At 43.9% G+C, this 11894-nt stretch overlaps 2 protein-coding genes across 2 annotated transcripts; both read left to right on the plus strand.

The window, feature by feature from the left end:
• Positions 1-391: 391 nt before the first annotated feature.
• On the plus strand, positions 392-1353 carry LOC131695771 (uncharacterized). The gene has a single exon (XM_058984288.1). The coding sequence runs from the start codon at positions 430-432 to the stop codon at positions 1294-1296; it is 867 nt and encodes a 288-aa protein (XP_058840271.1). The 5' UTR covers positions 392-429; the 3' UTR covers positions 1297-1353.
• Positions 1354-3478: 2125 nt separating this feature from the next.
• On the plus strand, positions 3479-4775 carry LOC131695772 (uncharacterized). The gene is made up of 2 exons (XM_058984289.1): positions 3479-4582; positions 4665-4775. Exon 1 carries the CDS (start codon positions 3517-3519, stop codon positions 4381-4383), a length of 867 nt encoding a protein of 288 aa, XP_058840272.1. The 5' UTR covers positions 3479-3516; the 3' UTR covers positions 4384-4582; positions 4665-4775.
• Positions 4776-11894: the final 7119 nt, after the last annotated feature.

Here is an 11894-nt window from a genome sequence, read left to right on the forward strand (position 1 = left end):
GACTTGTTTCTCGAACTAGTGGAATTTTGCACCAAAAACAGTTACTTTCGATTTCGAGACAAACACTACGTGCAAACATTCGGTACCGCTATGGGCAGCCCCCTATCTCCCATTTTAGCCAATATCGTGATGGAGAACTTACTGCAAACCTCCACTCAACTACTGCCGTTTGCTATACCCGTCATTCGTAAATACGTGGATGATTTATTTTTGGCTCTCCCGAAAGACAAAATAGCACTTACGCTCGATACATTTAACGCATACAATTCAAACCTACAATTCACAAAAGAAGAGGAATCCGACAATAAACTACCGTTCCTAGATACACTTGTAATTCGCAATTCGGACCAAACTTTATCCACTCAATGGTACGCAAAACCGATAGCATCAGGCAGGCTACTAAATTACCATTCATTCCACCCACTTTCCATGAAGATGAACGTAGCCAAAAACTTTATCGAAAGAGTAACTCGACTCACTACGGATAATACCACCAACATACAGCATACAATTTTCCAGCATCTCCGCCGTAATAATTACCCCGCCACACTCATAAACAGGCTCATACAACGGTCTAAAAACACCACGCACGAAGATGCCTCCAACACTGCACCATTAACCATAAGAAACCACAGTCAAAGCATATCAACATGCAATCACAGTCCAACAGTCCCACCGAACGAACAGATATATAGATCCCTGCCGCACGTGCCAACACTCAGTACATCCATAGCGAAAATGCTCAAACCAGACTATCCCAATGTAAAAATAGCTACAAAGCCTATCAACACAGTATCAAAACTACTGCCAAACACAAAAGACTCGGTTGACCCATTGCTGCAGTCTAATATCATTTACAGCCTGTCATGCGATAATTGCACAATGAGTTATTTGGGCATGACACGCAACCAGCTTAGAACCAGGCTATATGGCCATAAAAGCAATATTAACCAGTACCACAAACTGATAGCTGATGGTACGACCGACAGCAACGAACAGCTGATCAGTCTCGGAGAGAAGACTGCCCTCATCGAACACATGATACAACACAACCATACCTTCGATCTTACCAAAGCCAAAATTATTGACAGAACCTATCGACCGACGGCTCTCCCGATACTAGAAATGTGCCACATCACGAACACACTCAACACCGTAAATCATCGCACCGATGTGGACGGGCTCAACACAACTTACGCAGGCATTCTACATACACTCAGAACTACCAATACTCGCCGCAATAAAGCTTCCGAACCAGACACAAGTAATAGAACACTTTTGGCCCATGATAGATAGTTACCGTTTCGGGTCACCATCTTTAAATCATACGTTGTAATACCGGTGGATGTGCATATCGAGCTCCGTGACCAATAGTGCACCCAGATGGTTTTTATTGCGAAAAATCCCCATATTTCCGACCAGAAAAATTCGTGCAAAATTCCCAAACCTCCCATCGTTGGCAATCAGCGAATTCGACAAAAACGCGTAAATTAGAGTAAGTTCACAATGTCAATGTCCCCCCTTTTTGTACCTTTCTGTTTTCCTTTTACTCACTATGACATGAATAAATTTTCCAGTTTTCCCTTGAAAAAGGCCATCAAAAACGGCCGAAACGTCGGGCAATCTATAAATATAACGTTTGCTTAAGTATAATAGACTGAGAAAGCCGTAAATATCAGTGAATGTTCCGTAACCAGTCGTCAAACATCTTATTATAACCTCAATATGGCTAGCATACATAGTGGATTTTTTATGCTTATTGACAACAATTTTGGTCACAACACAGTACAACTTTTCAAAACGTACGCGCAGCTCAACACCAAAATGTGTAACATGACGGTACGTAAGGACTTTTTGATAAAATGCCGTAAAACGGGAGTTTTCCCGTCACACATAGTGAACTCATTGAAGTGTATCCACCCGTTGCTCGAAGAACGGAGCCCATATACGCATAAGCTTCAACGAATAATCGATCGTTTCAAGAAAGCAATTCTAAACATCGAAATCCAACATACATTCTACAAAATAAAGTGCTTAAAACAGGAGTTACAGCAAATACAGATACAGCTTACTATCTTCACTACCAACGACATTGCAACACGATTTATTACCACACAGAACCAATCTTTCGATAATCGACAGGAGTTACAGAAACGGAGGACAAATAAAAAGCTCGCAAAGTTATTAGAAAAAACAGCACCACTGGACAACAGCACACCAAAATACCAAGATAAAGCCATACTAAACGCCACTACCGTAACAGTTCCATCGGACACTCTGACACTGCTCAGCCTTGGACCAAAATTTTCCCTACCAGTTACCAGTCTCAACCATGTTCCATTCTATCACATGCTAGCCGACGTTGAAGCCATCCTACGTGTTTCGCCAGACCAAACCACACAAGATCGCAACAGATGCCAGATAGCAACGCAAATCCAGAACTATATCTCCAATTCCAAACATAATACACACAAAACCCCGCTTCATAATTTCTGCAAACATGCAGCGTCGACCACCGCAAAATTTCTCGCAGACCACCAAGACATCTACATACTTGAAGCTGACAAAGGCAACAGAACGGTCATAATGTACAAACATGAATACGACCGCAAAATGACCTTGTTGCTAAACGAACCTAATTATCGAGTTGTTTCCAAAGATCCAACACCATCCGTCCAAAGACAGACCAACTCGCTCATCACCAGACTACTCAATCTGAAGCTAATCAACTCTCAAACATCCATCCGTCTAAAATCAACCACTTCCGTATGCCCTCGTATATATGGACAACCCAAAGCGCACAAACCCAATCTACCACTACGCCCAGTTGTCCCAAACATCACAGCACCAACGTACAAATTATCCAAATATATAGCCAACATACTTAAAAGATCACAGCAAAGCGAGTACAATATATCGGACAGTTTCCAATTCACCGAGTACATAAACCAGATCACTCTCCCGCCTGACTACGTCCTAGTATCGTTCGATGTCGTGTCGCTGTTTACAAACATTCCTATCGAACTTGCCACCCACGACATAATCATGGATTGGTGTAACATCAAAACGTACACTGATATAAACTTAGACTTGTTTCTCGAACTAGTGGAATTTTGCACCAAAAACAGTTACTTTAGATTTCGAGACAAACACTACGTGCAAACATTCGGTACCGCTATGGGCAGCCCCCTATCTCCCATTTTAGCCGATATCGTGATGGAGAACTTACTGCAAACCTCCACTCAACTACTGCCGTTTGCTATACCCGTCATTCGTAAATACGTGGATGATTTATTTTTGGCTCTCCCGAAAGACAAAATAGCACTTACGCTCGATACATTTAACGCATACAATTCAAACCTACAATTCACAAAAGAAGAGGAATCCGACAATAAACTACCGTTCCTAGATACACTTGTAATTCGCAATTCGGACCAAACTTTATCCACTCAATGGTACGCAAAACCGATAGCATCAGGCAGGCTACTAAATTACCATTCATTCCACCCACTTTCCATGAAGATGAACGTAGCCAAAAACTTTATCGAAAGAGTAACTCGACTCACTACGGATAATACCACCAACATACAGCATACAATTTTCCAGCATCTCCGCCGTAATAATTACCCCGCCACACTCATAAACAGGCTCATACAACGGTCTAAAAACACCACGCACGAAGATGCCTCCAACACTGCACCATTAACCATAAGAAACCACAGTCAAAGCATATCAACATGCAATCACAGTCCAACAGTCCCACCGAACGAACAGATATATAGATCCCTGCCGCACGTGCCAACACTCAGTACATCCATATCGAAAATGCTCAAACCAGACTATCCCAATGTAAAAATAGCTACAAAGCCTATCAACACAGTATCAAAACTACTGCCAAACACAAAAGACTCGGTTGACCCATTGCTGCAGTCTAATATCATTTACAGCCTGTCATGCGATAATTGCACAATGAGTTATTTGGGCATGACACGCAACCAGCTTAGAACCAGGCTATATGGCCATAAAAGCAATATTAACCAGTACCACAAACTGATAGCTGATGGTACGACCGACAGCAACGAACAGCTGATCAGTCTCGGAGAGAAGACTGCCCTCATCGAACACATGATACAACACAACCATACCTTCGATCTTACCAAAGCCAAAATTATTGACAGAACCTATCGACCGACGGCTCTCCCGATACTAGAAATGTGCCACATCACGAACACACTCAACACCGTAAATCATCGCACCGATGTGGACGGGCTCAACACAACTTACGCAGGCATTCTACATACACTCAGAACTACCAATACTCGCCGCAATAAAGCTTCCGAACCAGACACAAGTAATAGAACACTTTTGGCCCATGATAGATAGTTACCGTTTCGGGTCACCATCTTTAAATCATACGTTGTAATACCGGTGGATGTGCATATCGAGCTCCGTGACCAATAGTGCACCCAGATGGTTTTTATTGCGAAAAATCCCCATATTTCCGACCAGAAAAATTCGTGCAAAATTCCCAAACCTCCCATCGTTGGCAATCAGCGAATTCGACAAAAACGCGTAAATTAGAGTAAGTTCACAATGTCAATGTCCCCCCTTTTTGTACCTTTCTGTTTTCCTTTTACTCACTATGACATGAATAAATTTTCCAGTTTTCCCTTGAAAAAGGCCATCAAAAACGGCCGAAACGTCGGGCAATCTATAAATATAACGTTTGCTTAAGTATAATAGACTGAGAAAGCCGTAAATATCAGTGAATGTTCCGTAACCAGTCGTCAAACATCTTATTACTTAAAATTTTATTTAGACATTGAATAATAGTCTGAAATCCACTAGCTGATTGATATAATTTCCCCAACCAGCCTAGAATTCGCGTAACATATGGTGAAGAAATTACGTCAAGGGACGATTCATAAATTACGTAACGCTTTTAGGATAGGGGGTGCGGGTTGACAAATTGTGAGTTTTTTTTCAAAGAATTTGTTATGTAATAAAGAAGGGGGAATAAATAAAATTGTGACATGTTGTTACATGGGGGAGAGGCCATCAATTTTGGGGAATTTGGGAATTTGTGGAATGATTTAATTTCCCATCTACGTATATCACTGTTGTGTAATGCTGCTATAATCTTTTTGTATTGTTTTGTATAAATTACAGATAGGGTTTTTATTTATTTTTCTATCGTATGATTGCTCTGCTATTTAAATTGAAATGAGAGTTAGATCAGTTGTACCCATGGGGTGGTGAACCCATTTTCAGTATATTCTTATCTACACTCTACCTATTTGAAACCGTTGGCTATCATCTTTGTTTCCATTATCTCAAAGTTACCATTTCGCATAAACACATGTATTCGATAATTAACAAGCCACTTTTGTTATGTATCTCATTCTTATGAATGAAGTAAATACGAAGATACGAAATATTTTTTCGTGTAAGTTGCATACGCATTCTATGTAAAAAATACATAAAGTACGTGGTGCCAAATCATGTAATTTAACTTCCACGTTTCCGTTATCAATATACACAGGGTTCTTGATTCCACGTTTCCGTTATCCATATACACAGGGATCTTCATTTTAGTAGTGTCACAATCGAGCACGTGTTTCAAGTTGCTTTGCGAAATGAATCTGTTCGCATGGGCGAATTTGTTGAACGTTATCAGCACCGCGTGCCTGACATGTTCCAACTGGATGAAGCTGACACCCCAAGATCGAAGCTTCATTTTCGCCTTCAGCAAATGTTCCACATCACCAATACTCGGTCTTATGAATCACATTTTGTTGGTGAGACTCAGTCTTGATAGATCACCACACAAGAATAATAGTACCGGTTCCCTTTGTTCTTCAGACAATGCACACAAGAAAAAGGCAACTGTTTGCACTGGCTTGGTGCCTTTGGTGGTTGAGAATAGACTCTGCAGCGTGTTATTGAAATGATACACTATAACGTACAAAAGTTTTGATCAATTCGCTTCACGCAAAGTTCGAAAAAAAATCGCAAGTGTTTGTTTTTCACGCTGAAACCTTTGCCCATCTTAATCTAAGCAACTCCAGGCTTTTTTATCCTTCCGGCAGTCGCGCTATTGAACTGAGTGCACGCTACTCTGAAAAACTAGCGAAACTGTGTTAGCGCACCAGCGGCTGCTCGTTCAGTGGGTCATTTGCGCGACTTCCGGGGGGTTATCGTTAAGTGAAATAAATTTCTTTGATTGTCGCAGTCCAGTTACGGTACTGCAATTGTTGTTTATATCGGTGATCTCCCACTTTTCAGCTCGATTTCGAGTGCAATCGATGAGTATCCAAAGAATGGTTCTGGTCCGATAAAATTACTGGAAGACCCTCTTCTTGCTAACTCATCGGCTTTTTCATTCCCTGCAACTCCACAATGTCCTGGAACCCAGTATAGATTGACATGATTTTTCTCTGCCAACTGTCGGAGTGCGAGGATGTACTCCCATACTAGTTTCGAGCGACATGTAGGAGCCCTTTTTTGACATTAAAAATGTCTTACTCCACTATCTGGGGCTAGGTGTCATTCTAAAATCTAAACTATCTCCCATGTAACGAAACTATGTAAGGTTTGCACGCTTATAACTCCTATATTACTAGATGGATTTTAATCATTCATACACCAACCGATTCAGAAACACCTAACTTAAATATTGGTAATAATTTAATATCTCCCCAATTAAAGTAGACTTTGGAAATTGGTAAAATTAAAAAGTTCACGAAAAACGGGAAAATTACCATTCGTGAGGCAGATTTCTCAGACACAGCCGTCGTTAGAGGGCACCTTAGTCGCTCAATCGAACACGAAAAGTCATAAATAGAAGCGACGCATGTCCGTTTAAATCAGTTGTTGCTAATATCCCATATGAGCAACATCGTCTCCGGGCGATGCAATAAGCGCTATCGATTTTCGGCAACGTTGGCATTTGCACACACTCGCACCTAAGTGACTAAACCATATACGGTTAGTTTATAAATAGAGGTGACGCGGACACGTTTGAATCAGTTTTTGTTCTTATGTCGAACGGGTAAGATCATGGCTGCAGCGTCTAGGCACTACAATAAGCGGTAGACGCTATGCATTTTCGGCAGCGGTGGCCGTGTGCGGATTTTTCGGGTACCAGCACGGTGTCACAGAATGATTTGCAAAGTGGGTGGGTGGGGTGGTTTGGATTTAATTCAATACGGTAGGATGCTGCTTGAGAGTGTTGCGTTAAAAAAATATTTATTTTTATGCATGCGTGTGCGTTATAACTTGTTAATCCATGTTTACGGCGCTTTGTAGCTGCCTAGGGTAAAGAGCCTATTGGCTTTCATATGTTTCATATTTCGGTTATATGTGATATATATTTCGGTTATATGTTTTTTATCCGTAAGGCATCTGACAACGTGCTTCTGTAGTTATTGCACTGTTCAGCAGCGTAGTATTTTATATAAGAGAGTACACTCAGGTTTTTTACGCGGTTTTTGAAATTTACGCGGCCCGTATCCCCTGCTTAAAAAAAATCTGTAATTGCATCGAAAACAATCACATTCCCAGCAGAACTTTTTGTTTTCTAATTTCAAACACTTTTCTTTCGTACTGTACAAAACGGAAAATTTTAAAAACGAACTTACCGTCCCAGCAGCAGTTTAAGCGATTAAAATTCAAACCAAGCCTTAAGCGTTACTGGACTTAAAATTGTTTTCCCAGTTTATGCAGTCAGAGTATCTGTCCTGCCCTATGTATTTAAAACACAGTTCTAATCGCGTTTCAAAGTATACAACAAATATAACAGTTAGGTAAACCAATTTAAATTTTAAAATAAATCTGTTTTAAATTATGAAACAAACCGCTGTACTGAAGATAGAATTATGTCAGTCCTATTACCACATAAAACACCTATATAACATAAAACGGTGCAGAATTGGTTTAATAATACAATGTTTACACTACAGAGATATAACACGTTATAATAATTAGCAACAAGAAAAATGTCACCAAGATAGCATAAAAACCCGTTTTAACTGGTAGTGCGAACGTTGTATAACAATGTAATCTATAAAATAATTTCATTTGTTCAACCACTAATCGATCAAGAAATACTTAACCTTAAGATTGTTTACTTAAGTTCATTAGTACATTATTGAAAATTTAAAAGGAAAATGAAATTTCATATTTCATGGAGAATCTGTATATTTCCTTTGGCGGGCGTGGGCTTCCTCATCACAGTTCTCAATATGGAACTTTTCATCTGAATATATTTTCTGGACAGACCAGCCTATTTTTACTAGATGGATCAGCCAAATAATGTCAATCACCTAGTGTGATACTTGATTAATTGTAATAATAGATTACCGTTAAATTACCTTCAATAAATTATGTTTTAATGGGGAGGGTATATAGCAAATTGTAACATATGAAAATAGGCGATTGAGCAAGAACGTGAGTCGATATGTGTGATAGATAAAATTCATTTGCACGCTCTTGAAAAAAGCTACATTTTTAATGTCACTGTGGTCGTGTCCTGTACACAACCCTTTAATTTTTTTACAATGGAGAAGACCTTTACGCCCTAGCCCAGTACACGTGCTATTGGTAGGGTCCAATCTACCACACGGGGTGCACTGGGGGCGTGTCGGGCTCGAATGGTGAGGCTGCCATTAATACCGACTAAACTCCATTGGGCTCCGCCATCATTCCTCCCAGGAACTACCTCTCGGTATTACTTCTGGGGGGATGGCTGTACTAAATGTACTCATTCACTCTCACTCACGCGTTCATACGTCCTGTATGAGGCTTACTTGGGTGCTCTCTCAATCGCACTTTGATTCACTCTCAAACACTCCCACATGAGGCTGATTTTTGTGCTCACCTTTTTCGTTCCTTGCGAGGCTGACTTGTGTGCTCACCTTACTCATTCCTTGCTAGGCTTACTTTTGTGCTCGCCCCACCCATACCATGTGAGGCTGACTTGGGTGCTCACCCTATCACCTGATTCACTCTCAATCGTGCCACTTTATTGTACCTATGTCACTCTCCCTGGCATCCCATGTGGGACATTTTTAAGGCCCCACTCTGACATACCATGCGAGGCTGACTTGTGTGCTCACCTTTTTCATTCCTTGCTAGGCTGACTTTTGTGCTAGCCTCTACCATACCATGTGAGGCTGACTTTTGTGCTCACCCTTAACATGCCGTGTGAGACTGACTTGGATGCTCACCCTTTCACTCCTCTGCCACGCCATGAGGCATCGATAGCTAAGTTCCAACATACTACGCTACGACCCTCCCGTCTTGGCATGAGGCAGTCCACTTATACGCCTATACACTCACTCTTCTGTCTTGCTTCGGGGTGGCGGGGTTTACCCCTTACGCGGTTGCCATTCGCTGCGCCAAACCTGCCTCGGCATGAACAGACCATTCACTCCCTTTTTTGCGCTTGGCCTTTTTCGCTCCAGCTAACCAATCACTGGTTAGCCGTGCCCGTCGTCTGTTGCTCGGTTCGCCAGATTACCTGTAGCCTACTGGCAATCTGGATGGTAGCAGCCGAGACTGCGTTCCACTTCTCCACCGATTGACACATCCGCTGAATAAGGGTATCAGGGGTTGTGTCCCAGCCACAGACGTCAAGCATTGCTCTTCTTTCGACGTCGAACCGATGACATACGAACAGTATGTGTTCGGCAGTTTCGTCTACACCTGGGCAGTCCGGGCAGACTGGGACCTCCGCGTGCCCGAACCTGTGGAGGTACTGTCGGAAACAGCCATGGCCTGACAGGAATTGTGTCAGGTGGAAGTAAACTTCCCCATGGGGTCTTCCCACCCAGCTCGATATGGTAGGTATCAGCCGGTGGGACCACCTACCTTTCGAGGAGTTGTCCCACTCACGCTGCCATCTGGTGACCGAGGTCACCCTAGTGCGCTTCCCGAATGACCAGCCCGACTGGCATCATGCTCGCTATCACGCAGGATGCATCGTGTGATACCGTGCGGTAGGCAGATATCACTCTGAGGCACATCACGCGGTAGGTGCTCTCCAGTTTCTGTAGGTAACTGGTTACCCTCAGTGCTCTTGAGCATGACGGACCGCCGTACCTGAGGATAGATACGGCAACGACTGCCAGTAACCTACGTCTACTGGCGCACACCTTTGAGCTGTTGGACATCATTCTCGATAGTGCCGCAACAGCAGTCGATGCTCTCTTGCACGTATAGTCGACATGGCTGCCGAAGGTCAGCTTGTCGTCTATAATGACTCCGAGAGACTTCAGACTACGCTGTGACGTGATCGCGACTTCTCCCACATGGATAAGTGCATGTTGTGCCGACTTGCGGTTGTTGACGATAACTACCTCCGTCTTATGATGAGCGAGCTGCAGGCCTCTCGCGCTCATCCATTCCTCCACCGTGCTAATCGCGTGTTCTGCGGTTAGTTCTACCTCAGGAATTGACTCCCCGTAGACCTTCAAGGTTACGTCGTCGGCAAAGCCGACGATCTTGACCCCAGGAGGGAACTTCAGTCTCAGAACCCCGTCATACATGAGGTTCCATAGCACCGGGCCTAGGATCGAGCCCTACGGGACTCCGGCGGTAATCGGAACCCTTTTCTGACCGGCATCGGTCTCGTATAGCAGTACGCGGTTTTGGAAGTAACTTTCCAGGATCCGGTACAGACCCACTGGTTGCCTTAGCCGGTGTAACGAGAGCGCGATGGCATCCCATCTTGCGCTGTTAAATGCGTTCTTCACGTCAAGTGTCACTAACGCACAGTATCGAATACCTCGCCTTGTTCGTTGGATCGCTATCTCGGCAGTATGTATCACTGAGTTGAGAGCGTCCACTGTGGACTTACCCTTCCGAAAGCCAAACTGGTTGCTTGACAGACCGTCCGTACCTTCCGCGTACGGGGTTAGCCTGTTGAGGATGATCCTCTCAAGCAGTTTGCCAGTCGTGTCTATCAGACAGATTGGTCTGTACGCCGATGGGTCGCCTGGCGGCTTCGGCAACAGCACCAATTTCTGCCTTTTCCATCTATCGGGGAAACGGTACTCGTCAAGGCATCTCTGCATAGCTGGCATGAACATGTTCGGGTTCGCTATGATCGCTGCCTTGAGAGCGTTGTGTGGAACTCCATCCGGCCCTGGAGCTTTGTTCATTGCTAGGGATTTAGCCACTGCGAGTAGTTCTTCATTCGTCACTGGAGCCACCATTTCGGCCGTGCCCGCACTGTCTCGTAGTGCAGGTGGCCAGGGGCTTGTGGCTCGAGACGGGAAGAGTACTTCGATAATCGTTGCCAACCGGTCCGGAGACCATTTTGGGGGTGAGGAGCCCCCTTTGGTCTTGGCCATCACAATCCTGTAGGCGTCACCGCACGGATTCGCGTTGGCACTCTCACACAGGTTGTCGAAACACGCTCTCTTGCTGCTTTTAATGGCCGTGTTGAGGGCCAATTTCGCAGCTCGAAATACTTCACGGCTGTTCTCTCTTGCATCCTCGGTGCGAGCTCTTTGCATCCTACGTCTAGCTCTGAGGCAGGCTAACCGTAGAGATGCAATCTCGGCACTCCACCGGTATACCGGGCATCTACCGTTTCTTGGCAGTGTTTTTCTCGGCATAGTGGCGTCGCACGCGCGTGATAGAACAGCTACCAGCGCATCCCCGCTTAGATTGTCGGTGTTGGCCTCCAGTCCCAGGGCCGCGGTGAAAGCTTCGCTGTCGAAGTGATTGGACTTCCACCCGCGTACCTGACAGGGATCTCCCGCCCTCGGATGCTGCACACTATAGTTGATCTTAAAGCGGATTGCTAAATGATCGCTATGGGTGTAGCCTTCGTCTACCCTCCATTCCATGCCTGGAGTCAGACTCGGGCTGGCAAATGTTACGTCAAT

Source organism: Topomyia yanbarensis, unplaced genomic scaffold (genome assembly GCF_030247195.1).
Source record: "Topomyia yanbarensis strain Yona2022 unplaced genomic scaffold, ASM3024719v1 HiC_scaffold_52, whole genome shotgun sequence".
Lineage (NCBI taxonomy): Eukaryota > Metazoa > Arthropoda > Insecta > Diptera > Culicidae > Topomyia > Topomyia yanbarensis.